The sequence below is a fragment of the Rattus norvegicus genome, chromosome 5 (genome assembly GCF_021556685.1).
Source record: "Rattus norvegicus strain SHRSP/BbbUtx chromosome 5, alternate assembly SHRSP_T2T, whole genome shotgun sequence".
NCBI classification, from domain to species: Eukaryota; Metazoa; Chordata; class Mammalia; order Rodentia; family Muridae; genus Rattus; species Rattus norvegicus.
Genome location: NC_141538.1, coordinates 55007548 through 55025459, shown reverse-complemented (window position 1 = coordinate 55025459; position 17912 = coordinate 55007548). Strand labels below are relative to the sequence as shown.

At 44.9% G+C, this 17912-nt stretch overlaps 2 protein-coding genes, 1 non-coding gene and 1 pseudogene across 3 annotated transcripts in view; 3 read left to right on the top strand and 1 right to left on the bottom strand.

The window, feature by feature from the left end:
* Window positions 1-1395: 1395 nt before the first annotated feature.
* On the top strand, window positions 1396-1535 carry LOC120103371 (U4 spliceosomal RNA). The gene has a single exon (XR_015621522.1). It is a non-coding gene; the product is annotated as a U4 spliceosomal RNA (small nuclear RNA).
* An 8412-nt stretch (window positions 1536-9947) lies between these two features.
* Window positions 9948-10797, top strand: Rpl10a-ps2 (ribosomal protein L10A, pseudogene 2; annotated as a pseudogene).
* A 942-nt stretch (window positions 10798-11739) lies between these two features.
* Window positions 11740-17912, top strand: part of Mob3b (MOB kinase activator 3B) — a 196130-nt gene continuing 189957 nt past the window's right edge. The window contains 1 exon segment of the mRNA NM_001108970.2: window positions 11740-11954. The gene's annotated coding sequence lies outside the window, so the exon portion shown is untranslated.
* Window positions 15398-17602, bottom strand: Ifnk (interferon kappa). The gene is made up of 2 exons (NM_001107925.1): window positions 17026-17602; window positions 15398-15706 (listed from the first exon to the last, which is right to left on the bottom strand). Exon 1 carries the CDS (start codon window positions 17600-17602, stop codon window positions 17027-17029), a length of 576 nt encoding a protein of 191 aa, NP_001101395.1. The 3' UTR covers window positions 15398-15706; window position 17026.

Here is a 17912-nt window from a genome sequence, read left to right as displayed (position 1 = left end):
AAAGATAAGGAAGGACACTTCATATTCATCAAAGGAAAAATCCACCAAGATGAACTCTCAATCCACATCTTCGGTTGGTTTATATACAAGTGTGCAATTTCTAGGCTTGAAAGTAAAGTGATGCTATCTGGTGCTGGATAGAGGAGCCTTATTTTTTTATTATGGCAGCTTGCTATTTTTGTAACATGGTGATTTGGTTGAACACAATAAAGTACAGTAGTAACTGATCTCCCCTTCTTCCTGGATGAGTGAGGAGATGATTAAATGTTGATGTCAGCATCCTTGAGCATATTCAGATGAGCTTCTGCTTCTGTTGAAAAGGATGCTGTGTTTGATTGTGGTCCGAAGCTTTGAAGCACTACTTGGCATCTCCTTCCTTGGAGGTCTCACTGTTTAAACATAACAGATTTGATAGCTTGTTGGTAAGGTGAGGTCCAGCTTGTCTCCACCAGGTCATCTTCATGTGAATCCGGTGGTTATACGGTTTTGTTCTAGGGATATTTCATTTTTTTTAATAACGGTTTTAGCTGACATTCATGGAGAGAATGAATCCTTAGAACTGTGCCACTAGTGAAAGGAAATCCTGTCTAGAGTATGTTTCTTTACAAAGCTGTGTCACACCATCCTTTGGGCCCTCTGCTGGAAAAGTAGAATCAAGTCTCAAATAATGCCTTTTAAATTGTATCCTCTAGTATTATAGATGTAGGACAGTACTGTATCATACCTCTGTGGATGTAAAATAGCTTGTACCTGCTTTATGATACGTAGTAGTGACAGTGCTTTATCAGAACTGTTTTTAATGATGTTGTTCAGAATGTTTTCTTTCCAGATGATGATTGAGAAGCTAATTTAAAAAAAAATGGTGCCAGGTACCACAAGAGTTTCAGAACTGTGCTGTTTTCTCGGGTTTTGTCTTTTTACTTTTTTTTTTTTCTTAATGGAGTGTGCTGGATGTCTCTACAGTTTTGTTCAGATGACTGCAGAACCTGGAAAAGCTGTTGCTGCTGTTGATGCATAACACACTGCTATTATTGGTCTTTTTATATAAATATAAATATATATATACAGATATATAATTTGAATTTTTTGAAACTTTAGCTGTGCTGTCAACTTTGGAAAAAAGTATCCCCGTTTACTGTGTTGAGTTGGCACTGTACAGAAATTAACAGCCATATTGGTCTAGAAATGTTGAACTTAAGTTTTTTCCATTTGTACAGGGGTAACACACTGTATTAAATATGTAAGGTCTTATCTACGTGGGTTTGATTACAAAAACTAATAAAGTATTCTCTAAATTAAAAAAAAAAAAAGAAGAGTGTTACTTGGATAGGCCCCTGTGCTACCTAGTTTTATATCAACTTGATACAAGCTAGACTCATTTTGGAAACAACCTCAAGCTTTGCGCAGTGGCAGTATCGTAGCCAATGAGGTTTATCCGAGGCGCGATTATTACTAATTAGAAACAACCTCAATTGAAAAAAATACCCTCACAGGATTGGCTTGCAGCCCAGCCTATGGTACATTTTCTTAATGAATGGTGTAGAAGGGGCCAGCTCTCTATTGGCAGTACCACTTCTGGGTTGATGGTCCTGTGTACTATAATCAGTGTGAATTAGTCATGAGAGGCAAACCTGTAACAGCATTCCTCCATGGTTTCTGCTGGCATTCCTGCCTCAGATTTCTGCCCTGCTTGAGTTCTTGCCCTGACTTCCCCAGTAATAGAAGGTTTCCTGGAAGTCTAATAAAAATAAACATCCCTCCTCAAGCTGCTTATGGTCCTGGTGTTTCTATCAGAGCAGTAGAAACCCTGACTCAGACAGCCGCTACAGTCATACCACGTCGGAGAGGCGGAATTTATTTACCACCCTCGCAGTGCCAGCAGAATCACCGAGTATAGCCTGCACTGAGCTTCAAACCAGAGCTCTTTTGGAACAATGGAAGGACTCAGCACATTCATTTGCTATCAAACAAAGCCTGGCTGTGTCAATCCTCGTCCCATATGCCCTCTTCAGAGAAATAGCCAGGGCTTTAGGAAAAGAAGGGATGTCATACCAGCGTGGCTCACACGAGGTGTTTTGGACCAATAAAAAGTTCTGATCTGTATGTGTATGTACGATCTGAACCTGGGTCCTCTGGAAGAACAGCAAGTATTCCTAACCGCTGAGTCATCTCTCCAGCCCCTCGAGTTTGTGCAGTTAGTCACTAACTAATAACTCTAACTCGGGGTCTGCCTTAGCTACTCTAATCACTGTGACCAAAATCCCTGCCATGGACAGCCTGAGTGCGAGGACTAGGAAGTGGTGGCACAGTGACTCCATGCTGAGAGGATTGTGCTTCGAAGTCTCATCAGTGAACAGGAAGCAGAGAAAGCAGGCCAGAACCCAGAACAAGTTATAACCCAGCCCTGGGCACCAACTTCTGCAAAGGAGGCCCCAGGGCTTAGAGGTTCCACAGCCTCTCCCAATGGCACCACTGTCTGAGGACTAAGTGATTAAGCAGCTGAGCCTAAGAGAGACATTGTAAACTCAAAGCATGCCAGAGTCTCGATGTGTTGCTGAGGCTGCTCTCAGATTCCTGGGTCCAAGTAGTGCTTCTACCGCAGGCGTATGCCTCACATGTGACTGTTGGCGGTTCTTAAAGCTACTTCACGTTCCCTTGTCAAGCAATGCTAAGTACATTTGACCAAGCTTCCAGTGGGAGATATTAATGTATCTGCTGCTTAAGTCTAGTCAGGCAAACACTTATTGGGTGCTTCTTATGAGCCAATCACCAAACAACAAAATTTAACAATTAAACCAGAGTTTTACTGAAGAAATGACTAATTCATTTAGATTTTATTGCTCAAGAGTCCTTGGGTCAGCTGAATGATTTTCTTGATAGGGCTCAACACAATTCAGCTGAGCTACTTGTGACGGAAGAAGGGGAAAGAAAAGGACGTAAGTATCAGGGTGTCCTTTCAAAAATCGACTAAGGATGGGGAAACTGAAGATCGTGTAAAAGAGGTGTGGCTGACAAACAAGCCTCTCTGAGGAAGGAGTTTTTAAAGGAAGATTATACCTATTCTTATGTCATTAACTAAGAAGACTGGATGAACTGCAGCCTTGGGTTGGGGAGGCAATGGAGTAGAAATTAGGATCGTATGGGAAGAAGATATACAGGAGACAGTCATGATTTCTGGCTAATAGGGGCATAGAAAACCCACTCACAGAGCAAGAAAAGTGCCTGGATTAGAAACCCGGAAATCTGGGTCCAGTGTCACTAACAAGCTGTGAGAACCCTGCCGGTGACTGATGTGTAATAGCATCCGTCTCCTTGGGAGTATGAGACTGAGGACCCCTTTCAAGCCTGGGGCCCTTATAGCATGCATGCTTTCTCTTGGGATTCTGACACTGATACAGTCTGAGCAGCAGCACTGAGTAACCTTAAAGGAAAAGATGGGTAGCATTTGCTGGAAAACAGAAAAGACACGGGAGAAAAGAGGAGGAGGAGGAAGACGTAATTCTTTTTTAATTCACTTAAAAAAATACCCCAGAGAATTGTTGATGCATTACATATGTGGGATGATGTCATTACACAGGTGAAGGCAGGAACAAGATAGAACGAGGCCTGTCAGTGGACAAGAAGGAAGGATGGGTGGGAGAAAACTTTGAGGGAAGAGGAGAAGACTGGAACGGAAGGAGACTGCAGGAGAAGTCGCCGAGAGATAATGGAGGCTGAGGTTAAGATTCCACTCTGTGTATTTACAGGTTGTTATGAGTATTCTTAAGGGATGGATGTGTATAGGGCTTTGTATGTTTAGGTGGGCAATTATATCTTATCAATTGGATCAGAGGTTATTGTGTTATGTGTTCTTTCTTGTGGAGAATTGAGTCTGGGAGAGAGTGTGGCGGCAGAGATACTGGGCCGCCACGGAGTTGGGATGTGTGTTTCTGGCAAGATATCTAGCAGATATCTTGGGGCACTGTGGTGCCGGATCTAATGGGGGTAAAAGACAGCCCTTTTAATATAATCTTACAACATACATAGTTGTCAAAATTTCTCATAGGAACATGACAGCAAAAACAGAGAAAAAGGAGGGAAGAGGAAGGAAAGAAAGAGAAGGTTGGAAGTTGTCTCTTCAGAGAAAACCCAGTATTGGGCAGTAAGAATTAGAACAAAAGCAAGTGAAACATTCCCAAGACTATTTTCTAAAAGATTTTCCCCGCCTCAGAGAAGTTTTTCAGAACCATTAATACCCCAAAGCAAGTCTCTCTCATTCTTGGACACAGAATACAATCCACATAGAAATCCCATCTTATTCAACCCTAGGGGCTTTCTAAATGTTGGGGCAGCTTCCTATGAGAAAACTGACACTGAAATCTTGAGAAAATATGGCGCCTGAGTAGATGGAACAGCCGGAAGGAGAAGATGGGACATTCCTAGCCTATCCCATCTCCTGTCTTAATTATGATGTGAAAGAGAAGATCTCGTTTATTTTCTACTCCGGGACAGTGGAGGGTGGTTTGGAGAAGTTCCCAATTCATCAAAAGCCACCTTCCTTCTCACAGCAGGCCTTGGCACACAGAAGAGCTGCGGAGCAGCAAGGCTTTTCTGTTTGCCATACAAGGTGGGTGGGAGAGAATGGCTGAGTTGTTGGTAGTGGTGGTGGGCATTGACCACAAAAGCAATAAGACTGTGTTTATCAAGTTGAGAAGACACATTTGAGACCCTCACAATTTTCCTACTTGGAGGATTAAGGAACATTCTGTTAAGTTAGAAGTATACACAATATAACCGCTGCTTCTCTTTCTCCCTATTTTTCTGTATTAATTGCTTTGAGAGCATGGCTTCCCAAATCCATTGAGCATATGGTAGTCTGATTGTCCCTTTTGTGAAAGGTGGTAAGGCTACATTCTAGAAATAAATTTGGAGGACTAGGCTAAGCTGTCTTTAGTTGTGACTAGTTCCCTTGGCAAGCATCTCTCCTTGCATTTTTATCTCAGTAAATGCCCTGACAAGAAAATTCCTCTTTAGGGACTGAGGCAGACCACCAGTGTACCACTCAGGAAAGCATCAGGCTTGTATCTTAGGAAAAGTCGCTCACTAAAGATTCAAAAATCTTTAAAAAAGATAAACAAGGACTCTAGTAGGGAGATTCGAAGTAGCATGGAATCCCCGTGAACAATACAACAGACTCTCTGAGCACAAGACAAAGTCCTCTTTCAGTGAAAGTATTTGAAAGCTAGCCTTGGAAGAGCATTCACACTATCCTGTAGAATGGAAGGACGTTTAAGTGCCCGGCATGATTCCACAGCGCAGCACCTTAGCAGCTGTCTTTGCTCGGGGTACCACAGGTTTTCCGAGCTCTCAACTCTGACCTAGCTTGATTATACTTCTGGGAATGTGATTGGTGTAATTCGGAGTTCAGAGAAAATTACTGCAGATCTGCAGTAATTAATTTCTACAGTAATTACTGCAGAAAACACGCTTTCTGTAATACACGACAGGTCCTTTTAAGCCATTTCAAACCATGACAATAACCATACATTACTTCATGTTTCAGTCATCATTACTTCCGTGCCTAGGAGGGACCATGCACACTTATTTCTGTGACCCAGCATCCATTACCACAAATTCTGTCCTCACAGATGCTCCCATAAAACAGATTAATCTCATGAGCCCTGTGATTAGTCAAGGGTCTTGAAAACAGAGTAGAAGAAGGTAAGGAGTGGGTGTGGCCTTGCGGTTGAACTCCTTTTGCTTGAGCTAAAAATTCTTGAGGAGGCTTGCTGTTTGTTATTTACTCTCTAGAGCAATTATAGTTCGTGTACTCAGAACACAGCAACACTGAATAATCAAATTCATGATAAACATGGCAGTTCAAGTGGTTTGACCACGGGTCCATTCCAGTCAGGGATGAAGCAAGCTTGCTCTTGTCTGTTCTGTGTGGTCACCTGACTGTTAGGAGGTTGCCATGGTGACACTTTCCCAATACCTTTTGCTCTTTGAGGGGGAAGCTAAAAGTAAGCAGTTTAGTAACAGAACTCTTTCTCAGATTTTACTCATACACCATTGAAGTGGTACAAGCCTGTCATTCGCATAAGGTTGAAAATGATAGAGACTTATCATGTGCTGACTGGGAAAAAATTAAAATTTATTTAATCTGCAACCAATGATTTGAAAATGCTCTTTTTTGTTGTTGAGTTACCGAAGATGGCATCCCGAGAGACATCGAGGGTTCTGGCTTCAGTGAGTCTCAAAGATGGATTAGAGCATCTTAACCTTCATGAGGGAGGGCCTCCAAGTCCTGAGAAGACCAGCTGGTGGCAATTCTTGAGCACTAATCCAGGGGCAGGCACTTGCTGAGCATGTGCATCTCTGATTCACCCATGCAGCTACTTGCATGACCATCCCGATTTACAATTTCAGGTCACCGAGATTCAGCCAGGTCTGACTCAAAACTCTGGGCCCCTGGCTCTGGAAGGTGAACTCTAAGTTGCCACACCGCCTTGTCTCTCTAGAATCTTTCAGATGGAGTAAAACTGGTCACTCTCCTGTCCCTGGAAGACCTTGCAATTAAGATTCATGAGTCCTCCCCCTGTATCAAATCCTTTAGTTATAGTCATGCAAACATAGAGAGGACTCTTGGAAGCAGCCTCAAAACTGACCATGTTGGGGCTGGGGATTTAGCTCAGTGGTAGAGCGCTTGCCTAGCAAGCACAAGGTCCTGGGTTCAGTCCCCAGTTCCAAAAAAAAAAAAAAGAAAAGAGAAAAAAAAACTGACCATGTTGTAAATTTGAACAAATATGCATTTGTGGCATTGTCACACCTTAAGACACATGGAGCAACTATGGGCATTAGCACAGGACTCAGCATTCCAATCTTACTAGTGGTGTAGTCTTAGGCAAGTTACTTCCTCCATGAAAGGGAAATGATAGAACTCAGGCTTGTTATTCTGGCTTGCCTTCTGTGTTGCTGTGATAAATGCCATGGCCAAAATCAACTTGGAGAGGAAAGGATTTACACTTTCCGTTCCTAGTCCATCACTGAAGTTAAGACAGGATCAAGCAGGAACTAAAGAAGAAACCATGGAGGAATGAGGCTTACTAGCTCATTTACCGAGCTAGCTTTCTTACATGGCTCAGACCCACCTGCCTAGGAATGGTGTTGCCCACAGTGGATGGTGTCTTCCCACATCAGTTACCAGTCAAGACGGTTTCTTACAGACATGGTCACAGGCCAATCTGATCCAGACAATGTTGAGATTTCTTCCCAGTGACTCCAGGTTGTGTCAAGTTGACAATAAAAACAAAAACAAAAAACAAAGGAAAACAAAAGCACTTATCCAAAGGTTACTGCCAATAGTTGCTCTTTTCAAACCTTATACATCTAAGGTATCCCACCTTGTGCTCTAAACCCTGAATTATGGACTGAAAAATTACCCCTTTAAAATGTCAAAAGGCTAAAGGTTCTTGTCCCCAATTGGTTTTTGACTGATCAATAAAGATGCCAGTAGCCAATGACTGAGCAAAGGGAGACAGGGCAGGACTCTCAGAGTTGTGTGAGTTAGGACTCAGGGAGGAGACAGAGTGTTGCCATGATGCTTTGGGAGACAAATCAGATTTAGAGCTTGCAAGAGATAAAGCCAACCAGCCATGTGAGATTTTGGGGAAGTGGCCAATTTGGCCTAGGGTAGCAGGTAGAGGATTAGAAGTACCCAACCACTCACTGAGCTAGATGGCATATTAAAAATAAGCTAATGTGTGCTGTGTGTGTGTGTGTGTGTGTGTGTGTGTGTGTGTGTGTGTGTGTGTGTGTTTCACTAGAAAATCCAAAGATTCCCTGGCAGGTAGCTGGAAGCACGGCCCACAGGGAGCACAAAGCCATGTAGCTAAAATTACCACTAGAGAACTCCATAACTAGATTCAGAGCATAGTTCAAATTTTTCTGTGTTCCTCCATCTCTGCTTAATTCTAACCACACCTACCATTTCCAAGCTCAGCTCAACTGTCCCATCCCTAAGATCTGTACAACTGTGTCCATTCCATTCAATTCCCATGTTCCAAGCTCCACAGAGAGCAATGATCATCCCCCACCCCCATCCTAACACTTCTCATACTCTTCTCGGTGTTCTCTTGTCGTTCTTACTAGGTTATAAACACCATAAGGACAAGATCTAGGGCTGCCCATTGCCCCAGGAGCAGCAGGGAGATGTGAGGGTTACAACCTTAGCTTAAGTCACAAGGCCATGGTTGTCTATACTGTCTTCTAAATCTTGACCTCAGACAAGTCACCTTCATTTTAAAACCTCTCCTAACTCACCTGTGCTTAGCACATAGGTATCTTGTGGAAAATGAGTGAGATACTCTGTGCAAAGTGCTAAGCAAATATTTGCTACCCTTTTCGGTGCATGGTAGTGATTAGCTATTGCAGTGTTTGCTGTCAAGCAGTCTTTGCACTGATTAATGTAGCAAGTATTTATTGGGTGCTATGTTAGTCTACTTGGGCTGCCATAGCAAAATAACCATAGACCGGGTGGCTGAAACAACATACCAGGACATCACTTCTGGAGGCTGGGATGTAGGAGGCAGAAAACTTGTTTCCTAGTGAGGGGCCTCTTTGAGGCTGGCAGATGGCTACCTTCCTGCTGTGCCCTTGACTAGTGGAGAAAAATTCTCTTTCTCTCTCTTCTCTGCTCTTCGCCACGTCTGCACTGTAATCTTGTTTTCCTTTCTTTAAGTGGATATCAGAACCTTACCAGTCCTCACGACGCAGTCCTCAAAGCCTTATCTCTAAATACTCCCACTTGAGAGTTAGGACTTCAACATACGCATTTGGAGGGGACAGGACTCAGTCCATAATGTGGATCTGCATGTTAAATGAACAGTCTAGGTACACAGCAATGAGCAAGCTAGACGAAAGTCCCTGTTCACATCTCTTCAACCACGGTAAAGTAAATTAGCATTTATAGACACAATAGTGCCCGCCGATTACATGGCATTTGTTTATAACCTGTGGCTATATCATATTACATGCGGAAGGGGAATGGTTGTATTAGTTACAGATGGTATTAAGTTTGCTAAGCAGTTGACCTTCACATGGAGAAACCCATGTACCATCACGTAAGATTATACTTTCTAAGAAAATTTATTATGAGTGCTTATGTATACAAGTCTGCATGAGTTTATGTGCACCGTGTGCATGCAGGTGCCTGTGGAAGTCACAAGGGATGTTTGATCTTCTGAAACTGGAGTCCGGGGGATAGCGAGCTTCCAGGTCCTCCGCAAGAGCAGCAAGTGCTCCTAACTACTGTACCATCGCTCCAGCCCTGCTCATTTTCTCTCTAGTTACTTTAGCTTTAACTTTCTGGCTTTCTCCCCCATAGAAAACTAATATGGAGTGAACAGAATGGTGATGCATTTCTTTTTTCTTAAAGATTTATTTATTTATTTATTTAGTATATGCATGCACTGTAGCTGTCTTCAGACACACCAGAAGAGGGCATCGGATCCCATTACAGATGGTTGTGAGCCACCATGTGGTTGCTGGGAATTGAACTCAGGACCCCTGGAAGAGCACTCAGTGTCCTTAACCACTGAGCCATCAACTCTCCAGCCCACAGTTTTACAGCTTGGCTTCCACTGCAGGGCAGCCCAGCTTCCCCCACCCCACGCCCCACCCCCCACCCGGAGCTGAGGACTGAACCCAGGGCCTTGCGCTTGCTAGCTCTACCACTAAGCTAAATCCCCAACGGTGATGCATTTCATAGCGAACACTGGAGCAGGGCATCTGAGTAGGGGTGTCGTAGGCAGGGGGATCCATGGGGTTCTGAATCGAGGGACTCTGAATAAAGAGCTAGAGGGAAAGGGTAGTTGTTGAGCCATGATGTGACTGAACAATTCAGAAGACTGTCCCAGACAGAGGGCATAGCAAGTACTGAGGCCCCAGGCAGGGATTTTCCAAGCATTTGTGTGAGCCAAGAAGGGCATCACATACATAGAGAGATGTTTGTGATAGAAAGGCTAGTAGGGCTTCTTTTCCGGTTTCCGCGGTAGGAGCAGCCATGAGCAGCAAAGTCTCACGGGACACCATGTACGAGGCAGTGCGGGAAGTCCTGAATGGGAACCAGCCCAAGTGCCGCAAATTTCTGGAGACGGTGGAGTTGCATATCAGCCTGAAGAGCTGCGACCCTCAGAAGGACAAACGCTTCTCGGGCACCCGTCAGGCTTAAGCCCACCCCTCGCCCCAAGTTCTTGGTGTGCGTCCTGGGGGATCAGCAGCACTGTGATGAAGCCAAGGCTGTGGATAATCCCCACATGGACGCTTAAGAAGCGTAATAAGAACAAGAAGTTGCTCAAAAAGCTGGCCAAGAAGTGTGATGCCTTTTTGGCCTCTGAGTCTCTGATCAAGCAGATTCCACGTATCCTGGGCCCAGGCCTAAACAAGGCTGGCAAGTTCCCCTCCCTGCTGACACACAATGAAAACATGGTAGCCAAAGTGGATGAGGTGAAATCCACAATCGAGTTCCAGATGAAGAAGGTGCTGTGTCTGGCTGTTGCCGTCGGCCACGTGAAGATGACCGATGACGAGCTGATCTACAACATCCACCTGGCTGTCAATTTCTTGGTGTCCTTGCTCAAGAAAAAACATCAAGAGCACCATGGGCAAGGACCAGCATCTGTGTTAGGATGCTCCAATAGACCTCAGTGCTGCCATCTAAAAAGAAAAGGCTAGTAGGAGTGGGGTATGGAAACATATGTATATATCTCCTAAATGCCACCTAATTTATTTCCATCCTTCCAAAAGTGTAGTAGAAATTATGGGACGTGATAGCTAATCAAGTCGTTTGATACTAATGCAATCGGCAGGCATTATATAAGAGAATAAAAGCAGGTAGACAAAATCCACTTCATTTTTTTCTTTCAGTTCATGTTTGAAGACTCACATCAAGAACTAAGACTACGTCTCATAATCTGGTTTACTCATAATCACCCGGCAAGGTAGTTATGACTTCCAAGGTTTTTTCATGATTTAATGCTACTTTCCAAGGTGTGTCAGGCAGTCCAAGGCACTTTACAACTGGCTGTAATAATACAACATGACCAAAAGCGACTTGAGGAGGAAAGGGTTTATGTGGCTTATGCACATCCACCATAAAGGGAAGTCAGGACAGGAAGTCAAGACAGTTACCTGGAATCAGGAACTGAAGCAGAAGCCACAGGGGAACGCAGCTCACTGGCTTGCTTCTCATAGGGTTTTAACCTTTTGCCTAGGGCCCTGCTGGCTTCCTTCACACAGAATGGAAAAAGAGCGAGCTCCTCCAGCCTTAGCAGCCAGGCTTGCAGATCCAGCTAGGTGCTTTCTTACTACACACCAGGACTACCTGCCCAACACTGGCACCACCCACAGTGGGCTGCCCTCCCCCCCCATCATTAATCAAGAAAATGCTGGACAGACTTATTAATAGTCTATCTTATGAGGGTACTCTTTCAATCAAAATTCCCTCCTCCTAGATATATCAAGGTTGTGTCAAGTTGACTAAGATCAACCAGGACAGTATCTTTTCTAGTCTGACATTTTTCTAGCTACACTGAGCAGCAGATCAAGGTTGAGAGACTTAGACTCCTCATTGTCTCAGGCCCTTGTGGAGATTAGAGGATCCTAAAGGCAACACGACTCCTCTTGTCCCGGTGTAGCTGCCTTTCCAGAGAAGGCCGCCAGGGGACTCGGTTCTGAGCCTGTGAGCTGCAGTGGCGCTCGGGCGAGCTGCGCGGCGCGCTGGGTGCATGTGGGGGTCGCATCAGAGCCGTGGCCGCTGCATCTGGAGTCACGCGTGCTGGCTAGAGAGCCCCTCGCGTGAATCTGCAACATCGCTGCTCGGGCTGGAGGAGTTCACTCTTTTTCTCCCGCTCCAGAAGCTGCTGCCGGCGTGAAGGAAGCCAGCAGGGCCCTAGGAAGAAGGTTAAAACCCCACGGTAAGAGATCCTTCCAACAGTGGGGAGGAGGTGCAGTCGCAGCTTCCCGCTCCGTATGTACCCAGGAGGGCCAAGGTGCGGGGCACACCTAGGGAGGATCAATCGTGCGGACCCCAGTCCTCACCCTGGTCCGCGAGCTTCCGGGGTTGGAGTCTGGTTTAGCCAGAGCGGGCTCCTTGGCTTCTCTCTGCCCCCGGGTATGCATTTCCCGGACTGGAATGTGAGTCCAGTTCCCACCCAGGGGTCTGTGGCTTTGATCTCAAATACACCCCCTCTCTCCCCCTTCAGGGTGCAGATCTCACCCGGAACCCATTCTCAATCTCAGATGCGGGTGGGGTGCGCGTCGGCCTGAAGCGGCGGGAAGAGAAACTTTTACAAAAGTGCGTCTGAGCAGGGGGGACACTCCTGGGCTCCTGGTTCCCAGAGCAGGCTCGGTGTGAAGCTGTGTAGAGAGGGCTACAGCGCACAGTCTTGGTTTGTCCTTCCCCCCCCCCCCCACGCCCCCGGTCCTCCGGCTACCGATGCCTCATGAAGCGAGGGTATTAAGAATAAATAAATTTTGCTCAACTTTTGGACCAACAACTGTCAAACATCTGGAATCGTAGTCCCTTCCTTTCCTGCACCAGAGAAGGTGAAAACTAAAATTTTCCCTTCATTTCTCCTCCCCACCACTGGACCCCCCAGGATGGGGTGGTTAGTGGTAAAGAGAGGCTCCCGCCTCCTGGAGCGTGGCAGAGGCTCTACACCACTCCGGTCTCTTTCAGACCCTCTGGAAATCTTCCCCGCAGAGACGGGGCGACCGAGTCATTCTGGTGTAACCGGTGAATGGCCTTTTGTTCCTCTGCGGTTCCACTATTGTTGCGCCTCTAACATCTGGTGGGGCTCTGGCGGGGAAGGAAGTCCCTTTCGCCGCTCGCGGGGCCTTCCACGCCGACCTTTGCGCGGGCTGGGGTCTGGGATCCCCGCTGGGGAAGGACAGAGATCGGGACCCGGCTAGGCCGCCCCACCCGGGGCTTGCGGTTAGAGGGCGGAGGGAAAGTTGTTCCTAAGCCCGCCTCCTAGGCTGCTTGTGGCCCAAGGCGCATTTCTCAGATCTTATCCCTAGCTAATCTGAGACGAGGGCGAGGGAGTAGAGGCAGAGTTCTCAAAAGCCAGGAGCTCTGCGAGCGGGTCCAAAGGACTTCCAGAGGCGAGCTAAACGCGTGTGGAGGGCCCACGACCCGGGCGATGGCCGGGGACAGGGCACCTGGTCTCTACGGAAAGTTCAGGGGTTGAAGATTCTCAAGGGATGAGGGTCAGGCCATTGACCACAGAAGAGTGGAGACGAAAGCTAACCTGGGAAGGTTAAAGATTGCCTGGAAATAGTGGTGTCGTGACTAGCTGTGAAGTGTTCGTGGCTTCTGACTTCACCTAAGGCTCCAACTTTAAGACCCAAATTTCTCCCAGCGCTGCAGAAAAATCAGGCCATGACTAAGCAGTCCAAATGGCAGATGCGACCAGAGCACTGCTCTGGTTTTCATCCGAGAACAGGTGGTTTGGGGTAGCCCCTATTTCTCCAGAGGGGGGCGCCTGTTAGGCTGTAGGAGGTCGGGTTTCCCGGAATAAGTTAGGCGCTTCCATCTAAAGCAGTTAGCATTGTGTGGGTTACTTATTAAGCAATATTGGCAAGAGCAAAGTCACCTCCCAAAGCCGGCAGGCACCAGAATGGTTTCCCGAGGGTCGACTAGAGGAAGTTTGATCATACACACCTATTGGAACCTGTGCCTCTTGCCAGCCTTGTAGATGTTGCCTTTGCCACTTTTTCCTGTGGAATTCTCAACCTTAGACTGTCTGGGAGATACGGAAACATTCTCCCCGCTCCGGGCTGCTAAATGTTGACACTCGCCCTCTCCCACTCAGGTGAGAAAGAGGCTTATATGGAGTCACCTGTGACCTATGTTCCTCTCCAACACTCCACCCTGCTAGGGCCTCAGCGTGTTAAGTAAGTGCTCTTAAATCCCAACCATCCTTCAGATAGTTTAAATTCTGGGCTCTGCACAGGTCTGGTTTGCCCTTAAACTTAAAAGTGCTTTGAGAGATTGTTAACTCAAGAGAGGATATATAGAGAAACTTTCCCCCACGATTTCTAGATCTTGCCGGTGGGATCCTGAAAAGAAAAAAACAGCAAATTCTCTGAAGTGGTCAACCCACTCTAATGATAAAGGCCCACAAGTTGGGATTTCTTTGAAATGTAACAGTACCAGCAAAGTAACAAACTGACCTGCTTAACGAAGTACTGCTTAGGTTCTGTTTGCTCAGGGAGCACCAGAAGGCATCATTAAAGTTAAAGTCAGGCCTTGGCCCAGCCAAGAAGGAAAACACAATCATTGTAGAGGAAAATAAGGGCATTCATTTTTTTTTTTAAATTTTGGAACTAAAAGACTTATCCAGAAAAATTATTGTAGGAAAAATAGAAAAGTCATAGTTAAAACGTTAAAAACTCTCTCTTTCTTATCCAATTATTTCCCTGGAATATTTAATTTCTGGAGGCATGGTAGGTTTGATACATTTTTTATAATATTGAAGACTGTAAGGTTGTCCGTAGTAAACACATGCCAGTGGGTATGAGAGAACCTACATTGTAGCCTAAGTGTTATCATTGTTTTTCCATTTCTGTGGTGTTAATGGGAGAGGAATGTTTTGCTGTTGCCTTACTTAGCACTTTTTAGAAATCAAAAGTGAGAATAAACATTTTTATTTTGTCCATTAACATTTCTGTGTTATGTTCTTTTTGGAGGGATGGGTCTCTGGTTTGTTTTTGTTTTTGTTTTTTAAACATTTATTTATTTATTATATTATATAAGTACACTGTAGCTGTCTTCAGACACACCAGAAGAGGGCATCAGGTCTCATTACAGATGGTTGTGAGCCACCATATGGTTGCTGGGATTTGAACTCAGGACCTCTGGAAGAGCAGACAGTGCTCTTAACCACTGAGCCATCTCTCCAGCCCTGTTTTTGTTTTTTTAAGATGTACTCTATAAAGAGAGTGTGGTTGTGACTTCTGTCAAAGTATCTGTCTTGATTAGAAAATGTTTAGCTTTTTTGGCTAGTTCTTTCTTCTTTTCTCCATGTCCTTCTCTCCTTGAAGTTTTGGGGATCAATTTCAGGGCCTCATACAGCCTTATACATGTGCTCCACCACGGAACTGCACTCCCACCCCACTTAGCCAGTTCCCTTCCCTTGCATAGAGCAAACACGGGGCAGGGCAGCAGCCATAATTCACGACAGTAACTGCTGTCATCTCAACAGAGCACATTGAGGTCAGGTGAAGGTGTCAGAGTAATGAATGGGAAATGCTGTGTCTGCTGCTTTGCAGTCACATATCCAGCCTCCGTCCGTCCCCACTGCCACCATCCCAATCCAAAACAACCTAATTAATGAGCTTTTTATTTTTATCTAATAGATTATATTCACTCATTTTAGTGACTGTTGTTTTTTTTTGTTTTATTTTTTTTGCTAGTAACGTCAATGCCATAATCCATAAGTTGTTTTTTTGACAAGTTGACATTTCTGCTAGCTTTTCCACTGAAATTTTTCTTTTGCTTAACATAAGACTTCCTTTGACTGTACTGCCTTGAACCCTGACCTTGAAAAGTCTTGCGTCCGAAGTGTGTAGCAGCAGACTCGCAATAGCCTTAGAATCAAGCGTTCTTGGGGACATTTGAGCAGTCACAACTTCTATCTAAGTTCTTGCTTGAAGCTGGATGATTCTGAAATATGACGCGGGAGTGGGGGGGGAGAAGATTCAGTTAGTTAGGTGCTGAGTAAAAACAGAGGAGGTAACCTGGATACAAAGTGACCTTAGAAAGATAAAAGTGATGAGGTCCCGGTATTATTGGAGTGCCTAATTTTCTTAAATGACAGTATATAGCTTTCCAATCAGAAAAATTGGACATGAAAGTAGAATTCCCCCCCCCCCAGTAGGGCTTTAGACATTGGCTTTAGGTGCACACACATAGAAAACCACCTACGAGAGACTGTCACTAATTTCTCCAACATTTTCCATGCCCTCCCCTCACCCCACTGCAGATCTGACAATCCAGTCCAAGTGCCTTCTGCATCTTAGACAAGTACAGCTATCACTGAGCTGCATCTGTTGCCCTAACTATACCTTTAGATATAGAAACCACATCAAGGGCTGGAGAGATCAGTGGTTAATCAGTGGTTAAGAGCACTGATTGCTCTTGGTCCAGAGGTCCTGAGTTCAAATCCCAGCAACCACATGGTGGCTCACATCCATCTGTAATGGGATCTGATGCCCTCTTCTGGTGTGTCTGATGACAGCTACAGTGTACTTATATATAATAAATACATCTTAAAAAAAAAAGAAACTATATCAAATACTCCAGGCATGATACATGAGCTACATTAGAGTTACAGGCTCTTAGGTGTTAAGGAGGAGCTTAATGGTCACCTGATTCTACTATGCGTCTGTCCAAGTTTCACTATGGACCTTGACTTTTAAAGCAATGACTTACTATTCTTTAAAAAAACCAAACTGACAAACGAGCTCAACATTTTTTTTCCTCTAGAAAAAAGATGGCTACCAAAAGAAGAGAGAAACATTTGGATTCTATAGATTAGATATAGACTGTTAATGTGGTGAACTTTAATAGAATGAACAATCTTGGCAGCCAGAGAGATGATTTGTTGAAACCTTCTCTCCCCCCTGTCTTTTAACTTTCCCCGCCTTGGTAACTTTCTTGAATGGTAGAGGAAAGCCAATAGAAAATGGTCAGAGGAAGGTGTCTGAGAGAGAAGATGGAAAGGGAACCTTATTCCTTTCAATCTGTGTCCAGTACTGCATCAGAAATGTCCCGGGGTCACCCAGGCGCTGAGTAACATGGCCAGCATTGAGTCTTCTTAAAGAGACGAATGTCCTTGATGTACAAAGGTCAAGCCTCAGAGACAGTAAACATTACACGAAGGACGAGTCTAACTTAGGACACTGCCCCATCATACACACAGCACAGCCATGCTTAAGAAGAAGAAAGAAACTGTGGAGGGAGATGTAATTCTGAAAATATACCTCAATTCATGTTGAGTAGTTTGTAAAATATACTGAAACATCTTCTTATTTCCACCACGACAATCTTCCAGGCACAGAAACTGTATTTCTTATTTACCAGGAACTTTCTGATTCTGAAGAAATACTTGTTCAATTCCAGGTAGACTGCCTTGAAGCCCTCTGAGTGAGGATGTTGTGATGTACTGTCCTCCTCCGTGTTCTTGTTCTCCTCGTCTACCATGCACTCTCGAGCTTGCTGCACTTGTTTGAAAAGTCCCGATCTGATACGTTCCAAGCGTTCCTCTGTCGCCAGGGAGATGGAGTCTTTAAGACTGAAAATAATTAGCGCCAGAGAAGATATATGATAGGTGACTGCCTTTATGTCCTTTTTCACATGCTGGACGTACAGCAGAATCTCTTGAGGAAACTCAAAATCCGTGATATCTTTTAGACATCTTAAGGGAAAGGTGGTCCTGATGCTGCTCAGAAGTTTCATGTTTTCCAAGATGGTATGATCCAGATACACACAGTTCTGAGACTGGATGGGTGAAATGTATAGAGCCACGAGGGCCACCAGCCATAAATACTTCAGTGTCATCTCAGCCTTGGTGCTCAGTATTTCTTCCAAAGGAAAAATATCTACAACACCCAGGACCGATAGTGATGTGTTAGCTCCTCTTTCATGGTCTTATATACCTGTATATCTTCAGTGGGAGGTGTTTCCTTACTTAGATTCCTTTGCCTCCAGGCATTTTTTTTTCTTTTTAAGTGAGTAAAGTATTACTTTAGGTTCCCAGGTGACCCATCCCAGGACTAAGACTCGTAGTAATAAAACTGACACACGGGCTGGGGATGTGCTTAGCTGTAAAATGTTTGTCAAGCACATGCAAGCCTCCAAGTTCAGTTCC